Source organism: Solea senegalensis, linkage group LG11, assembly GCF_019176455.1.
Source record: "Solea senegalensis isolate Sse05_10M linkage group LG11, IFAPA_SoseM_1, whole genome shotgun sequence".
Taxonomy (NCBI): domain Eukaryota; kingdom Metazoa; phylum Chordata; class Actinopteri; order Pleuronectiformes; family Soleidae; genus Solea; species Solea senegalensis.
In genome coordinates this window covers 8,321,945-8,347,120 of record NC_058031.1, presented here as the reverse complement: position 1 = coordinate 8,347,120, position 25,176 = coordinate 8,321,945, and the positions used below count along the sequence as shown (strand labels likewise).

The following is a 25,176-nucleotide window of genomic DNA, read 5'->3' as shown; positions in this document are numbered from 1 at the left end:
GGACATGACAGTGACTGGTGTGACGTCAAACCTCCAGTGAGACGACCAAATGAAGGAATGCATGGATATCTCCGGGTAGGTAGCTCTATCTTATTTTAGATTCCACTTTTAGAGGCATCTTGTTTTTGTTCAACAGCGTCCACTGCCCATTTTCTTTTGTTTACGCCACAATTTATTTTGTATACAAAGGACTCCCAGTTTTATGTATTTCACATTTTTCTTGTGTTTTCTTTTCATAAGATAAATTGTGTGCAATGCTTGAATGGCATCATTCAATTTAGAAAACCTTTCGACAAATCCCACTTTAGAACAATTGGACAATTGTAGAAAAGCGGAATTGGCTGAAATAACGAACCAATTCTAGATTCCATTTTTAAAGCCCATTCTTAAAAAGGAGATTAAAGCTCTCATTGTTGGTAAGTTGGTGAAATTCAAGTTGCTCATTTTGCCTCCAGAATTGTTTGTCTTGACCTTGGCACCCAGAGTGAAGTGCAGGGCAGTCCACATTCAGATGGAGAGTCCTCAGAAACAGTGAGGTAGATGAACATTGACATTTTCCCACATACAGTTTCTCTATCTTTTTGACTTTTTTTTTTTTCTTGTCTTCTTGTAAGAAGAAAAAAGTCAATTACATGCATAACCTAAGCTCATGGTGTGGTTTCCTGCCCCCGAACCCAGACAGGAAATTAGAGTGAAGAACAGTGTTGTTTCCAAAAGCAGCTGCTCAGTGACAGCAGAGCCACAACACTGTGTGTGCTCGTCTTGTTCACCTGTCTGCGTTTGGACATCAACCGGAGACCATAAATAAATTGGTGAGTTATTTTGTTTTTTTCAGTCCAAATAGTCTTCATTTATAGAACCCTGCATAGATGGATTTAGTTTGAATTAAAAATATAAAGAATATTCATCCATTTTCTACCGCTTTATCAATTTAGAGAAATGTTTCCTCCACAAAAATTTGGTGAAAACCTTCCAACATTGAACATCTCCTTCATTACTCAGGAATCAAATATTTTGTTCAGCATGGTGGAAAAGAGCCAACAGTAAGATAAAATGCTGCCTTTACCTACACATGTTGCCCTTATTTCTGATCATTGTTGACTTAATTTGTGTAGATAATCTCCCAAATATGAAAATTTTTATTATTGTTAGCAAAAGTGTAAGAAATCAATTGAAGAAATTACATTAGTAATGTTTTTTTGTTTGTTTTAATCAGATGAGTAGCTTTCCATGGTTGAGTGAAAGTGGAAAAAGTCTGACTGGAAACATTTGTCTGTTGCTACAGTTAGAGGATGTGATGCAGCAGCCTGTGTGAAGACCAACCTACACTCTCTGGCTTTCATTTGACTTCATTCACAAAACACAAAAATTGGAATCTGCCATGATGAACGTCACTGACTTAGGCTGCAACATCGCTACAGTTGAGTTCCAGTACTACCTCTTTCCAGTGGTCTACATCCTGGCTTTAGTTGTAGGTCTGCCGGGAAATCTGGCAGCTCTCTTTGTCTTCACCTTCAAGATCACCCCTCGCACAGCCTTCAGTGTTTACATCAGTAACCTGGCTCTGGCAGACATCATCATCCTCTGCACTCTACCATTTCGAATCCACTACCACCTCAACAGGAACAACTGGGTGTTTGGGGACGTTGCCTGTCGCATCACAGGGATTCTCTTCTTCGCCAACATCTACTTGAGCATCTGTTTCATGACTTGTATCTGTGTGGACCGCTACATGGCCACGGTCCATCCGCACACCTATCTGAGGATGCGGCGGCCCTGGGTCTCTCTGGCTGTGAGCGCGGTGCTCTGGTGCGTCATCACAGTGGCAATGCTCATCTTTGTCCTCATGGGACCTCTGGAAACAAACGCAGACAAATCTGGAAGCCACAGCTGCTTTGAGAATTTCGCCAAGCATGAGTGGAACACACGTTTGGGGACTTACAGCCTGCTCAGCCTGATCTTCTGCTCCCTGCTGCCGTCCATGATCATCCTGGTGTGTTACCCACTGGCTGTGAGGCGCATCTCCATGATCCGAACAAAAACAGCCCAAAGGGCTGTGAGGGTCATTTACACCATCCTGGCGATCACGCTGCTCTGCTTCCTGCCCAACCATGTGGTCTACCTGCTGCACCTTCTGCATCGCATGGAAGTCATCAAGAGCTGCACCTCTGCCAACCACATCTATGTCGCCAGGCGGGTCACCATGGCCCTCGTCACCCTCAACACATGCCTGGACCCTGTGCTTTACTACGTCACCACCCGCCACTGCAAGTGGAAGCGTTTAAACATGAGGTGGCTGCGTAAACGGGTTCAGAAGAGAAGCGGTGTTTATACCATTGCAGTGAGTTGAGGAGAAATAAAAGAACCTCATGTAAATATAAATGATTCTTTGTTCGCGATATGACGGGAGTGGTGCAAAAAACTGACTTTCATACAAAAGTGTTTATTAAAAGTGTGTCAAAATAAAGGGACAAATGAAAACACGAGTATCTTCATTTTCTTCATCTTGAGCGGTTGTGTATGTGAATGTGTCTAGGAAAGAGTCAAATGACCGCACCAGTCAGAGCATCTGTAGGTTTAACTATCTCAGCAAGAGAGGGGAGAAAACTGATACCTTGAAATGACAGAACAGATTGTCCAGAGTCTTGTCTGGCAGCACATGAATTCATTTCCTTCATGTGTTCACGGTTTTGGGACAAAGAAAAAAAAAGATGTTTCATCACAGTCCAGATGGAAGCCCCTTCTTCAGCAGAGTTGAAAGGAAACTGCCCAAGTCTTCATCCTGACAGAAAACAACAGAATATCAAAGTCAAAAAGACAAACACAACAGGCAGACATGAAAGAAAAGCTATCGATGTGTGACAAGAATCCATGAATAATTTTGTACTTTTTTTTTCCCCTCACAATATAAATCCTATTTTGGCCCCTAACGTTCATCTAACTGACTGATCAGTAACTGATATATTACAGTTTACAGTGAACTAAAGCACAAAATTTTGGTTATTTTCATCTCTTCAATATAAAATCATTCAAACATTCTCAGTTTAATATGACATAAGACTGAAAATAATTAATTTGAAGATTAAACACATTTATTAGACCACCTGTCATAAAAACAAGAAAACATCAAAAACTTGTTTAAAGATAAAAATGTCATTGTTATTTACTTGGCAGATGGCAAATTAGAGTTGTTTATATACATATATACACACATATACACATGTATATATATATTCCTCCTGCTTCCTTAATATCCCACAGCCAGGGGGAGCAGTGTCATTCTGAACTGAGCGGGTCAATCTGACCCACACATGGTAGCAGGAGGGTTAAATATATATATGTGTACACACACACACACACTATATGTATATACACATATATAGCACTTTACAATTAACTTCATGTGCACTACACGCTGAACATGATTATTTATTTAAATGTAAAAGGTGTTTGTTTACTCTTGAAGATCACAAATGAAAATAAATCCTCTTAAAACTGACACCACATTACTGAAGCGCTCACAAGACAGATCACCCAATTTGCATCACTAAATGTACGTGTGGTTTGGGTTTAATTTTAGTGGTTATTCAATCTTGTGAGGAAACGTTAGTTGAAGATGACAGATAAAACGGAGAGGCAGAAATACAGATTGTATCTTGTTTTTCTTGTTCTTCATGCTTTGCATGGAACAGGCAAAGCCACCGAAACTCCCACCTCGCATTGCTACACGGGCAGGTTTCCCCACCTTCTGCTTTCAATTTATTCTCCCTTTCATTGCCCCGACTCTCATACTGTCCACCCACACAAGTGTTTTCACTTCTCGAGCTGATTAGACCTTTACTAGGACTGTGTGGGCATCAAACAGCAAGCTGTTTAACTCATGGTGCAGTCGGGCCAGATTCCCCCATGTAAAAAGCACATTCGTGCTATGGCTACAAACGATCTTGAACAAAGAAAAAATTGCTGTTCTGAACAGAGCAGATTTCTGCCTGAATAGAACGAATGAGCTCATGTGAAAAAGCAGCAGGAGAAAGTCTGAATAAACCACAGCGAGAAAATAGGCTCAAATCTCCAGAGTTCATATCTGAAAATGGCTTTAGTTGTGTTGCATGTGTTCCTGTTGATTGTTGCAAGCAGTGTTAAAGAATTCATCTATTTAACTTTTTCCTTGGAACAGTGTGGGGTTGCCAGAATAACAAAGAGGTAAATAATTGAACCAACAGCAAAGAAAATATTGTCAAAGGAGCTCCGTGACTTCAGTCTTCAAGCTCAGATGTCAAAAAGTAATTGATTTTAAAATGTCTCCTACTGTTATAAAGAAATGTTTTATTCACTGGAAGTGGACACATTATTATTTGTTCCCTTTTTTACATCATTTATCTTCACACACACACAAACAGAGGATTGTGCAGCTATTTTTCTTAGGACACTGCATTGACTTTCATTCATTTAGACTAAACTAAGTATTATCCCTGACCATAATAATGACCAGTTAATTCCACAAATCAAATCTTAGCCCTGAACTTGACCAATCAGTTTCTGAAACGTTTCTAAACGACTTTGATTTTCAAATAATTTCCATGACCACTCGGAAGCTACAGTGGCATTAATTCAGAGGCACGGAGTGAAAATGTCATACCTGATAGCTCCAAGAAAGCAGCAGGACCTTGGTGTTGGGGTCCTCAGTGGAGGACGACACTTTGATGACAATAGACTCCACCATGACAGTGCCGTCGGGGAGGTGCTGGATAGTGTAACCTTTTAATACACTGAAATACAGGGGGGAAAAAACAACAGAACTCTTGTTTATTGTGTGCGACAAGGTTATCCCTTAGTTCTCAGGTGCAGGTAAATTACCGCAGGAATAATAGACAACTCCATATCTTCAGGCTTTACAAAATGCTTCTTCTTAAACGTTGTTGGGTCAAAGTTGTGATTCATTTTATATTGCATGTATTTCCTTAAAAACTGAGAGTAGCGATAATTGTGTAGTCAGAAAATAGACTACAAAAAATAATTTATTTTTGTTCATAAAAACGAGCCAAGCGAATTTTGAACTATGACGTATTTCCAAATTTCACAAATTCAATCTGATTTTAAAAAGTTTTAGTACTTTTTGCTCAGGTGTGTTTATATAGTGAAAATTAATAATTGCCTAAGTTGTGCTGAAAAAAAAGGAATATAACACTACATAGTAATGGAAAGAAACAGCCTAAATGCTCTGTGTTCTAAAGGTTAAACAACATCCAATTATGAAAGAGTATAAACTCTTAAAAACCTTCAGAATATCACACATACATTATACTAAATGTCGACCCGAAACGAAATGGCGGGTGATGTTGTTGGTTTGCAGACAGAAAGTACATAGTGTGCGAATCCGCGATGCAGATGACGTGCCCTCTCACCTTTTCAGGTGTACATAGATCCTTTGGAGTGTGTCGGGATCACTGTGCGGGTCTTGGAGCTGCACGCGGCAGGTGAAGCGCAGCTGGTGTTCGTTGAGGCCCAGGTCCTTCAGAGCCTGCTCTGAGGACACCAGCTTCAGGCTCTGTGCTCAGGAGGACAGATAACAAGAGTGTTATTAAGCATGTGTCCGTCACATGAGAACTCAAGCATGAAGTCACTGGACTGTGAGACGTTAATAAAATAAAAGCAGTGACACACTGACATTTAGTTAAATAAGAGTTAATGAGAACTCACGTTCTCTTTCATGATCAGCGTTCCATGCATGGTGCGAGGTTTTTTGGGATCAGGCAGAGGACCTGAATGAGTTAGTTGGGAATATAAGTATAAAATTAACAAGCAAATAAGTACAAAAATACATTCAAATATAATTATGACAGTAAACAGCTTCATGTATGTGGTGTGTATCTCATAGCACTGACTAAGGAAAAGAGAACAATAACTTTTTAACACCAACAACTCAAGAACTAGAAAATATTTATACAGTTTTCTTATAGCCAGCAGCCATTGTATTATGTAGACATGTAAAATCTTTTGCAGTTCAATATCACAATAATTCTTTCAAGAGTCTATTCTCTCATGCTTGTATAATTCTGGAGCTTGACTGAAGGACCAATATGGATTATTTTGGGCTGACTGCAATACAGACATTAAGAAGTAAAAAAAGAGATAACATTTGATATTACATATACATGAACTTTAATGGTAAAATATCATATCTATATAATATATATATATATAAAACATATATGAAGTAGCTATAAATGAAAAGGAACATAAAACTAAACATATTTTAAATGTAAAGAAAACTATAACTAATAAATATGTATTATTAATTCTGTCAAATAAAAGTTTTCATATTGACAAACATAATAAATGGCTTAAACAACATGTCTGTGAAAGGCTCACACTGGCTGATTTATACAAACAGATCGTCTTCCAGGTTCATTAATTAACCAAGATGTTATTGCTGGTGGTTTTGTAATGGACAGCATTATCATGAAGTGTTCCTGCAGCGAGAAAAACAATGCACGCGCCTCGTTACAATGTTGAGTCGTAGGACAGAACTACAGCTTCAATTACAAAAGGTTAAATTACTGACTAAACTCTGACAGTAACCATTACATAAATGGCATTTATCATTTTGAAAACCAATCTGGGTAAATTTCACTGTACAAAATTTCCAGCCGTATTTGGCACACTGAACAAACACCTCCGCCAAACTGTGTGGGCTACCTTTACACTATCTTTGCCACCAAGCCCAGTGTCCTTTTATGACCCAGTTTGCTGTAAAAACTCCTGAACTATAGTCACAACATACCCCCGAGAGCCATCTCCCTCTTGAGCAGGTTGAGCGAGATATCCACCGGAACACTGGGGTTTGTCGTCACAGTTGCCGTCTCGCCATTCGCTGGCATGTAACAGTCTATACCTGCCATTTAAAAACAGAATTCTTAACAAGACTGGAAACCCCCTCACTTGCTACTGTTTGCGTTTAATGAGACAAACATTATTAACAACACAATGAAAGTACACTTACTGAACTCCTGTTCGATCTTTCCCTTGAGGAACTCCATTTTGACAGCCTCCCCGTGTACCAGCAGCATGTTGCGAGGCTCTGCCATACGAATGAGCTGCATAATGCCTTTAGCATCTGCATGGGCACTGAAGGACATGTACTCCACCTGCAGTTTCACGTCCAACTGCAACAACCACGGAACAGCTTGATATTCGTTGATAATCGTTGATATTCACGGACTACTCTTGATCGGATTAATCTGTTCCACATACTGTACATCATTAAGGTTGATCTATCATCTAGATAGATAGATACTTTATTCATCTCACAGAGAAATTCACAGTTCAGCAGCTCCAAGAATATGTTCCAAAAAAGAAACATAAGAGGCTTATCTATTATCTATCATCACCTTTTAAACTATGAGGTTGTTAACAACACATTTGTGCTATAGCCATTTCAAAAACCTGTGTAACAAATATTATTCTCTCATAAAGAGAGAACGAAAAGCCCTCAACTGCTAAAATGAACAACCATTCAGTCTCAAATTCACACTGACAGTCAATTTAATGTGTCCAAATAACCTCAGCATGTTGTTGGACTGTGGGGGGGAAAGCAGAGTATCTGGGGAAAACCCTCACCCACAGGAGAACATGCAAACGCCACACAGAAAAGCCCTAGGTCAAACCAGGATTCGAACCGGTGATCTTCATGTGGCCCTAACTATAACCAGTTAATGTCTAACCGTGATCTTAACCTAACCACAATTCAAATTTTAGCCCTAAACATAACCAGTTCCTCACAAACTGGGATCAGAGTATATATACACATAGTATATAAATTAATTATGTCTATGTGTGTCCTCACTAAGAACGCTGTATGAAAATTACATAGACATAATGGAGAGACTTCTGTCTTACCGTCGATCTCCCTTCCATCTCCAGTTTCCTCTGCCCATTTAAGATCTTATGACCAATCGTTCCTTGTACACAGTAACCAGGCATAATCACCTAAGAAAAGAGGAATTAGTAGTATATCAAGTATTGTTGTTGTGAAAAAAAACACATTTAACATTCCCGTATAAGACTCACCATGTTCTTCTCATTGCCAGCCCATTTCTTAAAGATTTGCAAAGACTGACCAGCATGCAGCATACCTGGTGTGGCAAACACCACCTGTAAGTGCACACATTAATTTATCTCACCACTATTTGAATTTTCAATCAAAAGCATTTTGCACTTGCGCGCACACACAACAAAACTCACCATAGGTCCGGGATTATCGGCATAGGATCGATCGAAAGGTTTGATGTGCTTAAATTCAAACATGTTTCTCTGTACAAAGGTTTTCCGAATCTTTTGGTTGGTCCATGTTATGAAAAGCTTGTAGTAATGATTAGCTTTCTCCGTCAGCCCAGTGGAGAAGTAGATTGGGGCCTTTAAGTTCATTCTCTCCCTGTGCAGAAAATAAATATCCACCGTTATTCACAGAGAAGCTATTCAGCTAATTTAGGGAACAGCCATTTATCATCTAGACTTATGACCTTCATTTTTTAAAAACCATTTGCAGTTCATCCTGATTTTATGAAGTTACAACCACAAAAATTGTCAGATATCCTCTGATATGACTGTGCCAGGGAACGGATCACATCACTATCTTTGCCCTTTATTTCTAGCGCTGATGTAGACCTGATCACATTAACCAGCTTACACTGGAAATTCAAATATTAAAAGCTCCTATAAATTCACTTTGTGAGTACAACCCCTACCAAAATGTTTCCAGCAGGATGCAGAGTTCTTGTGCTCGTCCAAGTGCAAAAACAGGAATGAGAACCTGAAAAGAGAATAAGAAAACTCTTTAATGAGTAAAACATTAGTTTTTTCCCCTCATAATATATAATAATGAAATAATTGATGATTTTCAACGTAGTCTTACTTTTCCTCCTCTTTCTATGCTTTCATGCACTTTCTTCAAAAAGTCTCTCTCTCGGCATCTCTTCGAATCACGGATGGTGGTGGCGTACGTCGACTCTGAGATGAGGATGTCTGGACGGCACTTATCAATCCATGCAGCGCTACGGATGTATTGACACAAGGATGAAAAGACTGTTGCATGTCACAGATAACTGATCATTTGTGTAGGAATGGGGCAATTTTAAAAATTGACATCACGATTATGCTGACTAATTGCGATTAACGATATTATTGTGATGAAAAAATTTGTTTTAATATAACTTTTTTTTTAGATTCTTAAACAGCCTTCCATCTGCACTTCTGGCGGTCAGAGACATTGCAGATAGTAATAAGATCATAGATGATGAATGAATGAATGAATAATGAGAAATAGATCACAACAACTGTATACTTTAATTCACCACGATTAACTATGTTTTTTTTCATATATTATCCCATCACTAAATTTTAGTAAATGCTACTTACCCTAAATGCCTGTCAGGTGTCATGTTGTAATCTCCCTGTAAAAGAAAAAACATAATTTTGTTTATCCACAAATAAATTATAAAACTATTTTCAGTTCATTGTGGAATTACAGGTCTTTAATGCACACTGTGGATGGATTTTCATTGATACATGCAGGGCAGATGTTAATGTTAGGGCTGCACAGGGCCACTGAGTTACACAGTGCAGACTTGTTAACACTCACAGTGTAGACCACAGACTCTGACCCCACTTTGATGTGCACCATGGCAGCTCCGAGGACATGGCCTGCATAGTACGCCTTGATCTCCAGCTCATCATCGACCTGCCAGCAGCAAAACAAAAACAGCTTGGTTTGCCACCAGACCAGTCGAGCAGCTTGTGCAGACACGATTAACAGATAAGGCACACATTGACATTTAAGTCAGCAATGTACCTGGACCGTTTGGTGAAGATTCAAAGGTACCACTTTCTTCATGCAGTCCTTGATCATCTGTGAAGTGAAAAAGTTGGTCTCTCCCTTTTTGTCAACAGTAATCTTGCGGAAGTCTTCCAGTAAAATAGGACAGATGGCCTTGGTGGGGTGGGTCATGTAGATGGGGCCGTCGTAGCCAACCATCTCACTCATGTAGGGCAGCGCACCACAGTGATCCAGGTGGAAATGGCTGAAAAAAGGAACAAATGCAGCCATGTAAAAAACACACCCTTTTTTTTATTATTATTATTATTTTGCAGATATGAATGGAATATAAGTGACACATCATTCAGACAACAAACCTGATGATCACACAGTCCAAAAATTCTGTCAGGCGTCCATTCTGGGTTATGTAGGAAAAATCTGGGAAACGTCTCTGGAATGACAATATAGACCTTACATTTATTTGGGTGACACTGGACGGTAGATCTTTTTCTTCACTATAGAGCTGGGCGAGATAATAGTGAGTGTTGTTTTAATGATTTAAATAAATTGTCATTATCCGATATTTACATGACTTCACAAAAAACAATGAAACATGCACTGACTGTCAGTTCATACACAGAATGTAACACCCAGAGATAAACTGCTTCACTTACATCATCATTATATCCCATGTGCATCCCACAGTCCAACATGATGTTTTTTCCTCCAATTGAGACGAGAATGCAGCTGCGGCCGACATCCTGTCCAGCACCTGGAGAGAAAGAGGAGTTCATAACACAAATCTCAAGGTTGGAGACCTGGACCACACAAAAACATTATTGTAAACATTATGTTAAATTATTACATTTTTAGACCTGGTGGACTTCCAAAGTGCACAGATAATGTTTAGAGCAAAAACAACAACCAATTACTTCAAAATATTCACTGTAAGGGAAGGGACGTTTAAGGGGTTAATTTAATTATAAACACAGAAGAGTGTACACTACATTGATTGTATAGAGACATGATTTTCACAACTGGGTGTTTAATGTGTATTTATGTAGTCTGTTATTCGGATTTGTCTTCTTTGGTTTATAACATATGCAGTTAAAAGTAAAGATGGATGATTAATTCGTTTGGGTTGACTTTTGGAGAAGAGGTGGGAGGATTTAGGTTTTTACTTGAGCCTACACCTTTTCGGAGATGTGATCCAAGGTCTGCAAAGTTTTCTTTTCATTTGTTTACTACTGTTTACATGTTCGAAATAACGATATAATTCATCCATTAATTCATTCAAATCTCTAGATTTGAATAGGATGTAGACTTTATCAAGCTACATCCAAGTGTGTTGACGGAACTAGCTTAGCGGGATGCTAGCTAGCCAGCAAGTACCTGTAACGTTACTCACCAAGTGGCGTTACGTTTATTTCAGGCATGTTTTCTCGTCAGTGCCGAGCACAGGTGAGGTGACACCTCCACGACCAGACTGTTTCCAGCGATTTACCTTTTGTCTATAAAGTAAAGAATATTAATTTGTTGAAAACCTGCATGTGATGTGAAGCGTCTCTAGTGTCAAGCCACCTGCCATCAAATATGAGACTTCCATTTAACGGTTTCAAAATAAAAGGTTTTCTGTCACAGTTATCTTGAGTAGCTAGATGTAAGCGACTGAACTTGCTTGACTCCTCTCCTACAGCTAACCAATGAAGATGACAATAAATGAATACATTAATTAATTGATTATTCAATGGCGAAATCATCTCTTTACACTGTAATTGTTCATGTACTTCCTCAATATATTCCACCTATTTGTCATGAACGTTGTGTATTATATATCAATATAGTAATTTAGAAATATCCTTTTCATTTATTTTTTAAATCTGATTTGTTTGCCTTTTAAATTCATATTTGATATTTGTAATTGGCATTTGTCTACCTCTAAATGTCTCTGTGAGGCAGCGTGCAGTAATCTCAACAGCGCTTTTATTTTGAAGGCATTGCATGGTGATTTCCGGTATTTCCCGGCCCGAGTCTGCGCAGTAGAGATAATAGCCCCAGATAAATGTTGTATTTTGGTTCACTTTGAGGTTGTTTAGCAGGTGGTGTGTGTCGTCTTTAATCCTACACATTAAGACTATATTCTGCACTGACGTGAGGTTTGTCGGTGACGGTCATATAAATATATATACTTGACGGTATTTCCTTGTTGAAAACCATGGCTGATTCGGCGGCATCACAGGACCAGAAATTCTGTTTACAGGAGGTGCTCGACACGTTCAAGCTCTGTCTGTCGGAAAAGAAGGAAGTTTACCTGCAACACTATGTCGATGGCTGGCGTGGGCTTGTCAAGTAAGAGATTTTGACACAATTTGACTCAATAGGAATCACGTTAGGAACTCACGTTATTGCCTTTGTAGAACACACTACACGGAAATGATACAAGATATGTCATGTGGTCAGCAAATATTTAAAAGTGTATATAAACAAATGCACATAACAATGATGTGTGCAAAACACAACAACATTCTTTTATCTAACTTAAACTACAGTGAGAATAATTGTAGTTAAGAGTATTTTACACACTTTTTATATATATATATATGAACAAATGTTATGTGGAAGAGCACATTTAAAAGCGTTACAACAGGATAACTATGAAAACCAGGTGTGTGAAAGGTAATGATACGTCCAAATTGAGTAATATAAGTTTACAGTATTGCATGTGAACTCAATTCTCAAGTAGACTGAGAGCACAAACCACCACCAAGGTCACTAATTTTCCCGACAAGAATCTGGATCACACCTAAAATCAGTTAATCAGTAGTTTTTCAGTTATGCTGCTCACAAACAAATAAACTAAAAACCTGACTGCATAATGTCATGGTATTAACATGTTGTTTATGTGCTTCATTTCATAGGCTTCTGAACAGCTTAGGCAACGTCTTTGGCTTCATTTCCAAGGATGCTGTCAGCAAGATCCAGATTCTGGTCAACCACCTGAGTGGGGAGAATGGGTCTCAATACGTCACTGTCCAGTCGATGGTAAAATATGAGATGGACAATGGACTTGTGGACCTGACCAAGAGAGGCAGCCACCCCGAGTCGGGCTGCCGTACTCTGCTGAGGCTCCACCGTGCACTGAGGTGGCTGGATCTTTTCCTGGAGAGACTCCGCACCAGCACTGAGGACGACAAGACGTCCGTCATGTGTGCAGAGGCGTACAATCAGTCTCTTGCCCGGCACCACCCATGGGTGGTCCGGACAGCAGCGGGCGTGGCATTCTGCGTGCTCCCTGGCCGTCCTGCTTTCTTTGAGGTGATGAATGTCGGCCCCCCAGAAAATGTTGTGGCCATACTGGGAGAAGCACTGCCTCTAATCTCTGAGGTGTACCAAGTTACGGAGGAACTTTATGCTCAAAATAATCTGCTGGATATACCATAGAGAGCAAGAAAACTGTTATTTGCTAAATTACATGGTTGAATATCAACATGTACCTGCTGACAGGCTGTTGAGCAAGCTGCTACTTCTGTAAAGAGAATTTGATAAAGGTTGTGTAATATCTATACGGTGTTGGGCAGAAATAATGAATCTTAATGTCGCTGACATTAGTATATACCTACTACATTATCAGGTTTTTAATATAAACCTGTTATAACATGTAATATTCCATGTTTGTCTTTTCTCTGTAAATCATCTGTTTCATTCAGTGTTTTATTTGTAGGTTGATTTGGTTTCATTTAAACAGATGAAGGGAATATAGGGGGAATCACATTGCTCTTTTTTTTGCTGCCAACAGCTATTTGTTTTCATTGTTTATTCAAACAAAAACAAACAAACTAAACTGATGTGTCTTTTTTGGGGGGAGGTCATTTCAAATACCAAGTTATTTCTTTTCATGTTCATCAAATTAAGACATTTGCTACTTTTCTTGTACTGACAATGTAATCTGTGATTCGATTTGCACTGATTTAATACTGGACCAATTAGGTGACAAAGAAAATAATTGTTGTTTGGTGCCCTGTTTGGATCTGATGCCGATGACGATTTGTACAAATCAGGGAAATGTAATAATAGGGTAACTGATTTCATATAATAATATTAACTCATTTATGCTCCCACTACAGAACGGAAATCTCTCATATGTGATAACACAGATAATGTACACTGGTCATGGATTTAAAATACAGGGAAACTGCATTTTAGTAGGCAACCACAGTTTTACTTATCCAGAGACTAAAAGAAAAACTACACAAATTTACTCATGCAAATATCACTAAAAGATTTGCTTAGAGCAAAATTCAGTAAAATATCTGATGAATCACAGCCAGAACTTTATTTTCATTGTAAATTATATTATTGAAGCTATGAAGGACAAACATGCTGGTTTTATAGCTACTGTAAGGGTCAAATTGGATGGTGTATTGGTTTACAGGAATGTACTGTATGTTATATACATATATATATATATATATATATATATATATATATATATATATGTATATATGTAACTATTTAAAAATGTTGAAAAATAATAAAATGAAGCATAAAACCTAACTAGTGCAGCTACTGGTTTATTTCTGTGGCGTACTACACTGTAAAGTTGCACAAGCTGTGCAGCAAAGACATGCCTTTGTTTTGTATAATGGACTTGATTTATTTTAAATGATTGAACTAGAGAAAGCACTCACGAGAGCATAAACAAACCTGTTCCAAGGCCTTCCAAGTTCCCACAGTGTCAATACAAATCAAGATTGGATTGAGGTACCTATTATATGACAGTTCTTCAAAGCAATATTAATATTTTTAGTTAAATTATTAACGTAAGGGTTAAAAACTACCCTATCCAGCAAGATTTTGACAAATTTTAGACCATGACCTACGTCCCTAGAAAATGTAATCCCAAATCCATCCTTATTTTTGAATTATGCTTCTCACAGTCAAACATGTCAAAAACACAATGTAATAAAGGTAAATCAAAAACTGAAATCATATAGAATTTGATGCGATTGATCTGAGGAAAGTGCTGATTTCAGAAGTGTTTAGTTTAGAATTATTATTATCATTATTATTATTATTATCATTGTACATTTTTATTTTTATTTTTTACGTTACTTCAGTTTAGTTTAAATAGCAGAAAGTAAATGTATAATTTAAGGCAGTGAGTGATTGCCAAAGTGTGGGTCGCGGCCCCCGTTGTGGGTCAAGGCGGTACTGCAAAGGCACAATGAAAGGTCATTAAATATATATATACAAAAACATATATATACTGTATATATATGTAAGTTTTAAATTGCTGTAAGGTAGGTATCAGATTTTAAGAAACATTTTTAACGAATAATACAAAGACATGGGTTTTAAATCATATGCTATTTTATCTGACCTACAATAGCAGATAGTATAATATATATATATATATACATATATATATATACATATATATATATACATATATATATATATATATATGTATATATACACTGTATATAGATTTTATTTGCAAGTATCCAGTGTTAGCCTGTCTCGTGAATATAGCTGCAGTTGCGCACTTCTAACACCAGGGAGCTCTATGCCTCCAAGTACAGGACGTCGTCATGGCAACCATGCTTTCATGGTAACCAGTGACGCTGAAGGAGGAACTGATTACTGGGGAAACCGGGTGGAAAGCGACTGAAAAAGTAATGCGCACAAACGACATGTTGACATTTTAACGCGTCCTACACAGAACTTCAAAAACTGACATTAGCGGCAGACAGACATGCTCGTCTTCGAGGACTATGGGGGCGATTTTTGACTGGGCGATGACTTTTCTTGACTTTTTTAAGCCGAGGACTGACTCTTCATTGAGCTGCAGACGCCAAACAGCTGGTTACCGATGCATTTAACGAGACCCAAGTCTTCTAAGGGAAGGAGCAGGCCTGCTGCTCCTGCTGCTAATAACGACTCCCCGCATGCAGGTGACCATATCCCCGGAAGTCCAGAGTCCGCTGTCCAACACAGCAGAAGGGACAGAAACCTCCGCTCACAGTCTCAGCCCACTATGTCCATGAGGGAGGACCAAGTACTGCACCTGCTGCGGCAGCGCGCTCCCGATGCTCCGCCACAGTCCTTAAACAAGTACAAGGTCCTGCCGTCCATCGAGAGGAGGCGGTCAGAGGTGAGTGCTGATGCTGCTGCTGCTGCTTCTGCAGGAGGAGGAGGAAGTCTGGACCAACACATGTCTGCGCTCACGCTGTCCGGTCATGCTGTCCTGCAGCGGGCTGACGGGTCTCACAGGATCCGGTCCAAGCCTCTAGAACCGGAGCCAGGAGGACGAACAACAAGCAGAGAAGCTGGTGCCAACGGCAGTTTGCTCTTAGCCATAAGAGCCCCGTGTGGCAGGAGGTTTGAGCAGCACTTTGAGTCCACGGACACTCTGCTGACGGTGAGAGCCAGTGCAGAGGTCAGGTTTGGACACAGGTATGGAGAGGCCTTCATTGAAACTATGGATGTGCCACGCAGGAGCTTCACAGACATGGATATGACTTTGGATCAGTGTGACATCGTGAACAGATCAGTGCTGTGCATCACACTCAACAGCAATGACAGTGTGGTGCAACATGAGTGAGTGAATTCATGCTTTATGTTTTGCTTTGCAGCTGGAATCTGGCTCCTGCAGCACATCAATAGTGCACAAGCTTTTGGTAAATTATTAAATCAACCTCAACTGTGGATTTTAAATAATTGTACTTGTATTATTGCACAGATAACTACATATGGAGCAGATGGAATATGACTATGTTTTAAATGCTAATTAAATCCACTTTTTTTTTAAATATATCACACTAGCAGGAAAACTCCAAAATGAAGGACTTGGATCTGATCTCAGGTATTGATGTAGAAATGAGATGATGGTGCAGGGCTTTAATTTTGTCAATATTATCATTAGACCTGCTGACATTAAGAAGTTGCCATGTTCACACCTTTGCCTTGTGGTTGATATTTGCCAAGTTAAGTCTTTTATTAGGAGAAGAAATGATAACTATTTACTTAGATGTAGCAACTACTGTACCGTTTTCTACGTCTACTGTATGTTGAGGTCTTAGGTCTTGGTAAGAAACATCAAAGTGAACATTCAAAGAGGAAAATGTTTCATAAAAAGAGGAATTTTGAAAAACATTTTCTACGTAGAACTGAATTCCAACATCACTGATCAAACGGACAGTTTAAACAAAGCTCCCTCTGAGCAAAGTAAAACAAACTTTGATGCTGGATGAAGCTTTCAGAATTCATTTTAAGATTTTGTTTGTTTTTTTAAATCAATAATTGGCTTTGCCCCTCAGTACATCTTGAACCCCTGAAAGATCATAGACGGCACTTCTGTATAACTAAGGAGATTGGAATGACAAACCAGACAAAAAACACAAGACTCAAAGACAAGATGCCAGAGAATTTATTGAAACAATCCCCAAGTGCAGAGAATTAGAGTTACAGATTTACTTTCCTTTGACCACATTGTAACCTCAGAAACAGATCAACTGTTATCAGACACAGTCCATGTTGTTTAGTAACAAACCAAAGCTGTCCAGACAGAAACAGCATTTCAATGTTGTTCACATGTGACGGTACATTTATTTATTCTTTTAAATCCACACAAACAAAATATAACAACCAAATATGTCACTCAAGGATATTAAATTGGAACTCAGTCATGCAAAGATGCGTAGATGAAACATTATGATGTCCCATTGATCTACAGAAATATACACTTCTAATAAAAAGAAAACAAATCAAAACACAGCAAACAAGTACATTATTATCGTCACCTTTCTTAAATGCTGCTTTAACAGCTAGTGGTTAGTTTAGTCTCGAGGAGACTCAACTTAATGGCTTACTGAGACTTCAGGGGTGAATCAACTTCAGACATACCTGAAATTCAGGTGAAAAACTTTGGCCCAAGAATTTAGCATGAACAACATTTGCATGCATCTTTTCTGTAAAACAATAAAATGTGAGCACAAATGTCTTGAAAGAACTTACATGTGTTTGAACTGCTTCTGTGTTGTGTGCGTAGAAGAGCTTTTCAACTGAACAGCTTTTCCATTTCTTCAAGATTGCTGGTGTCAATTTCTATGATTTTCCTGTCTGTGGGGAAAAAAAACAAGTTATTAACAGTTTGGCATAAACCTGGATGACAAGACCATTATGATTGTTTATATCAATAAACAGTATTTAAAACAATTATGCTAAGATGCACCTGAGATACTGTAACTGTTTGGAAGGTTAGATTAACACAGAGTTGCGAAATATTCTCTTAAATAATTCTGTCATTTCCTGCTCATGAAGGAGTTTATAACATCTGGTTAAACTTTCACTCAGCACCCCACAGGAATTATTAACCACATTGTCAACTTGAACGATTCAAAAAGTCACAAAGTGTTTAAAAATCATGTAAAAGGAGACAAAAACACACAGATATCAAAAAAACATGTAGAGAAGCAACAATTTTACAATTTGACGGCACATTGACCATAAACACAGAGCTGGTTTAGCTTAAGTCCTCCCCTCTCTCTTTCCATCAGTGGTACCTGCAGCCACATCCATCTGTTCTTCACTTCCTCATTTTAAGTAATTTTAAAAAGGAGTGGCAAAGCCTCATCAAGGAAAGACGAGTTTTGGGGACAAAGCAAACCGAACCCACTTGTGTAAGAGCAGGGGATAACTGATGATTACCGCGCTTTTATATTGATACAGCATTTCAGAAGGAGGTATACCAATTATGGCTCCAGCGCAAAAAATTACTCTATAATTCTGTACACCACTTTTTCACATTCTCAACCAACATTTGTGTGAAAAGTGAAGAAACCCTGCATTTGCTTTAGCTATCTGACATCAGTCGGAATTTCGTCGCAATATCAGTATCTTATGATTTCAAATGTTTTGTTTCGATAAATACTGAAAGGAGGAGGAACATACTGAAATGCATCTCAATCTGGTGGATGATGTCCATGCTGTGCTCACTGTCAACCATGTTGACAGCAAATCCTTTTCTGCCAAAGCGTCCAGTCCGGCCAATCCGGTGAAGGTATGTCTCATTGTGGGCATTTCCATTTATGTCCACCGGCAGGTCAAAGTTGACCACAAGTGACACCTGCTCAACATCAATACCTATAACACGACCACAGGCGAGTTACTTACCATCATCTCTCATCTTAATTACATTTAAAATAATCTCCTTCACCTCTAGAGCACACATTCGTGGTCACGAGCACCTTCTCCTTGCCATCACGGAAGCGTTCAATGACAGCAGCCCTTTGCTCCACGGTCATTTCTCCACTCAGCAATGCCACCTGGTGGCCCTCTTGAGTCAGGTTTGCAGCTAGCCAAGCAGCCATCCTGCGAGTCTGAGGAAAAAAAGAAAAGGAAAAACAGCTACACAGAACAGCTCGTACTATATCCAGCATGTACCAAGAATACAGATTGACATGCACACTTTGTGGTCCAACAAAAGGTGAAAGATTTTATCACCTGGGGAGTTTTACAATGGCAAAGACTATTATCCTGTCCTTACAGTTCCTGTTGTAAAAAGCAGTAGCAAATTGTGAGTCAGGTAATTATCCTCAAAGCTGGTGTTGTATATTAGGCATTGTTGCAACATAAATCATAGGTACGGAGTGAACAGTCTCCTCTTTGTGTTCTGGTAGCCAAGAGAAGAATAGTGGGAAACAAGACTAATAGGAGATCAATATAAACTGATGCTGTCTTTTTTTTTGGGGCACTAAGTTCTACCATCACAATCACAAGTTTAAGCAAAAATGTTGTCAGCTTTAACTACTGAAGGAGTCACAGTGTGGACAAAATGGAGATAATATTAACAATTGTAGTAGTTGTAAACTCAGATACTGTATCTATATATGGAAAAAAACATCAGTAACAGTGAAAGAACACATTTTCTCTTTGGAAAAAGAACAGCTGACATACGTGGCAGAAGATCATTGCCTGTGCAATGGTAAGACATCCGTAGAGATTGCAAAGAGCAATGAACTTGTCCTCCTCCTGCTTGCAGACCACGTAGAACTGTTTGATTGTGTCCAGCGTCTCCTCTTCACGGTTCAGCTTGATGATATTTGGGTCGGGAACCACTTTCTCTGCAAACTTCCACACAGAGTCCTCAAATGTTGCAGAGAACAAGAGCATTTGGCAGTCCTTTGGTAGCTGTCTGTATTGGTAAAGAGAAAGCAGGGAAAACAGACGCATTAAAGGACATGATAGAAAATATTTTATTGATTTGGTCCTAATGTCCAGAAGGAGCCCACCTATGGATTCGAAAGCTCTGGTCACGATGACCCTGCGTGGCGATCATCACATCTGCTTCATCCAGCACAAACATGGTGATCTTCTTGGGGTCGATGTGCTTGAACTTGGTGCACCAGTCGAGGACTGTGCCTGGTGTTCCAATGACAATCTGCTGTTGTAGCTTGATGCCTCGTTCCACTGAATGCAACACAAATTCACATCCAGTGACATAAACAACTCAGGCTTAAAAATCATTTGTCACCATTGCCATCAGAGGTTATTACAATCGGCCATGTCCTTACTTCTGTTGCCACGAATGGCATATGCAAGTTGCACGTCTGGATAAAATGTTCCCATTTGCTCGATGACATGACCGATCTGCAGCGCGAGCTCATATGTTGGTGCAATGCACAGGCACTGAAAAACCCATAAAGCTTTAAATATTGAGTACATGTCAAGGACTGAATGAGGTGAATGATATAATATGATATGATATGATATGATAAGCTTACCTGAGTCCACTTATTGGCTGGGTCTACATGACTGAGCATGGCCAGAGAAAACGCAGCAGTTTTACCTGTGCCGGACTGAGCCTGTGCAATCAGATTCTGAGGTCTGCAACCACAGAAAACACATTGTACAAGATTTAAATACATCACAGGCAAAACAGATGTTAGGAATGAGTACAATCACTTTTTAATTACAACAGCTGTGTTGCAGCCATCAAAGCTAAGGGCAATAGTTAAGCTGCTAATGTAGCTGACAAAACCTTAACCAGGAACCATTTTGATAATCAAATGTACTTTTTAAGCAAGAAACTTGACAGTTTTTAATATATTAATGTACCACCTTAAATGACTGCACATAGTAGTTGATTAATAATTTGAGAGTTTTGAATTGTAGGCTGGCCAAACAAGTGCCTCAGATGAACACAAGTAGTAGTTATTTGCAGTTTGTCCTTTATTTTACATCAATTATTATACTTCATTGTTTAAAAAAAGTAAAGAAAAGAGCATTTCAAGGACACAATTTTTTATTTTAAATGAATCAGTATGAGCAATTTCCCTCTCACTCTAAAGTATATTTGCATCATACAACATGACCAAATATTTTGAATTCGCTTATCTATGAATCGATTACCTGCCTCACAACTTTAAAATGAAAAATGAAAATGAACTCACGGCTGTGCCAGCATCATGGGCAATGCATTCTCCTGGATTCTGGACGGTCTGTTAAAGCCCATGTTGTACACACCCTTCAACAGCTCAGGTTTCCTGTTGAATATTAAGTCAAAATATTAAGAAGGGGGAAAAACAGCCTGTGCAGTTAGAATGAGAATTTCTTTACATATTAATGCACTGTATTATTACCCTGTGAACCTAAAAACAGGGGAAAAATTGTCATTAAAATGATCATGATACGTCAGAGATTAAATTGAAATCTGACTTCTATCTGAATAGTATAGTACATACTCAATTTAAAACCAAATTTACAGCTGGCAAATTTGGTCTACGTTATGTTGTGGACAAAGGATTTAAGTAGATCTGTCTTTTGCAGTCTGTGCAGGATTGTATCATCCAACTACCTGGCAACTGCATGTCTCTGGTGGAGGATGAGAGGGAGGAGGGCACAACACTCTCCAATTTTAAACCATGGTTGCATTACTTACAGATATTGCATTTCTAATCTTGATTTGGCAAGTACAACCCATTGTTGCTACATAGCACTGCAAATTCATCCATCCAGAGAGCTTCAGCTTATGTTTAGTGGTTCATGAAGGATTTCAAGACACGCTCCGGATCACTGACCAGCTTGAGAAACCTGTCCCTTCTTTATTTCACATTTATGACCGACACGATGCCTTCAACCACAATTTACTAATATTTAGAAGAATCCAGTTCTCCCTCTACCCATGCAATGCTTCCAGTGTCATTCACTGGTCCACGCCCCATGACTAACAGAATGCATAATGGGAATTACGAGGGACTTCCTCAGGAGGATGAGGGATTATTTGATTTAAACATGAACAACAGCAGTGATCTTATTACACACATGGGACTCAGCCAAATGTGTTTTTAAATCTCTGCTACATCAATAAGTAATTAGAAAAAAACAAACAAACAAAAATACTCTATATTTTGGATGAACCATCTGTAATTTTAATTTTGTTGGGACAATACTTTGGTCACTATTTGGTCAAAATTTAAGTCAAAAAGTAAAAGATGGATTTAGATTAATGTAGTAATGTAATGATGTAGGTTATGGCACTCTTGCCTTTGCCGCAAGAAGACTGGGTCACAACAAGAGCCTTTCTGCATGGAGTTTGCATGTTCTCCCTGAGTATGCATGGGTTCTCTATGGGTTCTCCAGTTTCCTTCCACAGTCCAAAAACATGATTTGGGAATTAGGAAAATTGGACACTCTAAATTGACCGTAGGTGTGAGTGAGAGAGTATATGGTTGTTTGTCTCTATGTGGACCTGTGATGGACTGGCGACCCACTTCAGTGTTATGCAGAAGCCCATGGTTCCCTAAACATTGAGGGAACCAAAAACTGTAATGTTGTCCGATTGGTCTCCACACAACGTTGTCCAGATGTTTGAATGTTTGTATTAGGTGGATGTATTGGCACCTTGGAATATTTAGTGGCCTTGGCGGAGTTTACACTTGTGTGTTTTCCCAAGTATTGATGGGATCCTAGTGCACGACAGCTACAGATGTAGACTCACAGTCTCAGCTCCTCAAACGTCTTGACCGAGTAGAGAGGGGAGGTTGGGTCCCTCTGAAGGACCTCCACCTGGTTTCTGTTCCGCACCAGAGAGCGGCGGATCAGTTTGTATAGCAGGGATTGTTCAGCCGGGTCCACCGAATCCCCGTCTTTGGTCCTGCCTCCATTTTCTTTTTTCTCCAGGACAATGTTCGCTGCACAGATGAAGCCAACGCCAACGCACACACACCATTAGTCAACGGTCAAAAATGATTAATTGAAATTCGGTAAGAGAAAATTAAATTACCGTTTACGTCTCCTCTCGTGTAACGTCCTCCATACAAACCCTGTACTTTTTTGGAAGAGTCCAACTATTATCAAAGAAAGCATATTTCACCACATTATTAGCTAAATTATAATGACAATTAACTGCGCGTGTAAGCTAAGCAGCGGCGTAAGCTAACCCGCTAACGAGCTAGGGTGTGGTGGTTGTGTTACACCTGTAAAACTCACCTGCACTGAGAGAGCTGTGGTCTCCTGGACATCGACAGCCTGCGCCCACGAGTTCTGGGACATTTTAAGACGTTAATTGTATATTTCCTTCGCGATGAACTACACACTTTTGGTGAAAAGTTTGCTGATACACGTGACGGGAACGTGACAACGACCCGCTGACCTGAGCTGAACCAACCGCTGGGCCACTGGGCAGCAGCACCAATGATGCCTTCGTGTGCGTCGGAAACGTCGACAATTAATGAGCTAATTCACCAGAGGCAGCAAAACAAGGTAACCGACTATAAATGTAAACCTCCAAGTTGTTTAACGATACTGGATAATTATAATTATAAATATATGTACAATGAATAGAATGTTGTGAAAACTAAATGATTTTGTCTTCGTTTGACGGTAGATTTCAGTTATTATTATTATTATTTTAATACGTTAATTGCCTTATTTTGTACAAACGTGGCGCAATTTGCAATTTAATAAAACAAGAAACACTATTTTAATTTAGCGATATCCACCTTTACTTTACCGCAACCTGAACCGGACGTGGACGACTTTAACGTTGTCTGAACCCCTGCCTCGACCCCACCACTTTTATTTTACTTGTGAAAAAAGTTTAAAAAGAAAAATCAAGGAAAGAGACATTTCACTGCCTATTCTGCATCTAGACCAAAAACCTCTTCAAACCTGGACTGCATAATCCCAGAGAGGCTGCAGACTCTTTCAAACTGAACTGCAACTGGATGATGTATTTTTACCAGAAAATTACAAATAAGTGGTCTGTTTTTATGCTAACTCATTGTCAGTTGTATTGTAGCCTACATCCATCTTCTACCGCTTATTTAATACAAATGTCTTTTTTTCTTTCATTTTGTCATACTGTATTTCTTTGTGAAGTTGTTATCTGAAGTCTGATGGTTTAGCTGCTTCACAATATGTACTGTCAGTGTTGATGTGTACAGATATTAAAGCGTTTACATAACATGCAGAATTAAGTTTTTGTGTATATTATTAGGCCCAAGTCTATATATTTTGTTTATGGTGTATCCACTGGCACCTAGTAAATGTTATTATCTCTGCAACTAGCATTTATTCTTATTATTTAAAAAATAGTATTATTATTTTTGGATGAATAACAAGTGATTTAATTACTTTTGGGGAAACATAGATTCATTTCCTCTATTGACTAATCAGAATTGATCAGACCTCTCATATAGCAGGTGAGAGTGGGCACATGGCTCATTGTTCAAAGTAGAGCTGAGGAAATAAGGGGACTAATTGATGAGTGTTTTTTAAAAAAAATAAATGATGAATTATTATTGTCTACTTCATTCAGTGTATTTTCTTTTATGTTTTGTGTGAGTTCTGGCTGCTTGGTGATACAGCCTATTAACGATAATGAAATAATAGAAGGAACATTTTGTGAAAATGAACTTCTCTCTAAAATCACTCCATTTACTTTTTTTTTGCTGATACTAACCCTTTAAAATTCAGTGGTGTCTGCCTTTATATCCTCCTGCTGTGTGGATGCTGTGAGAAAGAGAGCCAGTGTGTGTGTGGTGGAGGGGTTGAGTAACAGTGGGGAGGTTGGAGGTGGTGGTGGGGTGTACAGGCCAAGTTTTATTGGCTGCAGGTAAATTCAATTTGGAAGCGGATGCTGCGTTTCAGCCAACACACACACACACACACACACACACATCTATCTACATGTCTGTGACTATGCCAAAAAGACTTCATAAACACATATTGTCATGGTAACACAGTATGAAAACAGATGGATCAAACCGAGTGTTCACAAAACACGGAGACAGCCAAACACCCACGTTAGATTTAAAACATTAAGGGCTTTCCAGTCACACCAGAGCGAGTGGAAGAGG

At 39.0% G+C, this 25,176-nt stretch overlaps 5 protein-coding genes across 6 annotated transcripts; 3 read left to right on the top strand and 2 right to left on the bottom strand.

Moving 5' to 3' along the window:
• Nucleotides 1–455: 455 nt before the first annotated feature.
• LOC122777227 (P2Y purinoceptor 1) lies at nucleotides 456–2,481 on the top strand. Of its 2 annotated transcripts, none has more exons than XM_044038310.1 (3): nucleotides 456–536; nucleotides 679–812; nucleotides 1,286–2,481. In XM_044038310.1, the coding sequence occupies exon 3, from the start codon at nucleotides 1,382–1,384 to the stop codon at nucleotides 2,348–2,350; it is 969 nt and encodes a 322-aa protein (XP_043894245.1). In that variant the 5' UTR covers nucleotides 456–536; nucleotides 679–812; nucleotides 1,286–1,381; the 3' UTR covers nucleotides 2,351–2,481. The 2 variants fall into 2 exon arrangements, with proteins under 2 accessions (XP_043894245.1, XP_043894247.1); XM_044038312.1 differs by having other exon boundaries at nucleotides 1,217–2,481.
• ints11 (integrator complex subunit 11) lies at nucleotides 2,424–11,408 on the bottom strand. Its single transcript, XM_044038308.1, has 17 exons — nucleotides 11,223–11,408; nucleotides 10,489–10,586; nucleotides 10,192–10,265; nucleotides 9,851–10,079; nucleotides 9,641–9,739; nucleotides 9,418–9,452; nucleotides 8,915–9,053; nucleotides 8,748–8,812; nucleotides 8,245–8,434; nucleotides 8,071–8,154; nucleotides 7,900–7,989; nucleotides 7,004–7,166; nucleotides 6,785–6,895; nucleotides 5,701–5,762; nucleotides 5,406–5,548; nucleotides 4,640–4,769; nucleotides 2,424–2,782 (listed from the first exon to the last, which is right to left on the bottom strand). The coding sequence occupies exons 1-17, from the start codon at nucleotides 11,248–11,250 to the stop codon at nucleotides 2,720–2,722; spliced, it is 1,803 nt and encodes a 600-aa protein (XP_043894243.1). The 5' UTR covers nucleotides 11,251–11,408; the 3' UTR covers nucleotides 2,424–2,719.
• A 437-nt stretch (nucleotides 11,409–11,845) lies between these two features.
• Nucleotides 11,846–14,292, top strand: LOC122777229 (ceramide-1-phosphate transfer protein). The gene is made up of 2 exons (XM_044038314.1): nucleotides 11,846–12,163; nucleotides 12,733–14,292. Exons 1-2 carry the CDS (start codon nucleotides 12,030–12,032, stop codon nucleotides 13,253–13,255), a joined length of 657 nt encoding a protein of 218 aa, XP_043894249.1. The 5' UTR covers nucleotides 11,846–12,029; the 3' UTR covers nucleotides 13,256–14,292.
• A 1,035-nt stretch (nucleotides 14,293–15,327) lies between these two features.
• On the top strand, nucleotides 15,328–17,825 carry ubxn10 (UBX domain protein 10). The gene has a single exon (XM_044038313.1). The coding sequence runs from the start codon at nucleotides 15,687–15,689 to the stop codon at nucleotides 16,416–16,418; it is 732 nt and encodes a 243-aa protein (XP_043894248.1). The 5' UTR covers nucleotides 15,328–15,686; the 3' UTR covers nucleotides 16,419–17,825.
• On the bottom strand, nucleotides 17,228–23,838 carry ddx19a (DEAD-box helicase 19a). Its single transcript, XM_044038309.1, has 11 exons — nucleotides 23,306–23,838; nucleotides 23,100–23,163; nucleotides 22,815–23,007; nucleotides 21,268–21,360; nucleotides 20,599–20,701; nucleotides 20,389–20,503; nucleotides 20,107–20,284; nucleotides 19,772–20,009; nucleotides 19,032–19,194; nucleotides 18,767–18,958; nucleotides 17,228–17,935 (listed from the first exon to the last, which is right to left on the bottom strand). Exons 1-11 carry the CDS (start codon nucleotides 23,366–23,368, stop codon nucleotides 17,874–17,876), a joined length of 1,464 nt encoding a protein of 487 aa, XP_043894244.1. The 5' UTR covers nucleotides 23,369–23,838; the 3' UTR covers nucleotides 17,228–17,873.
• Nucleotides 23,839–25,176: the final 1,338 nt, after the last annotated feature.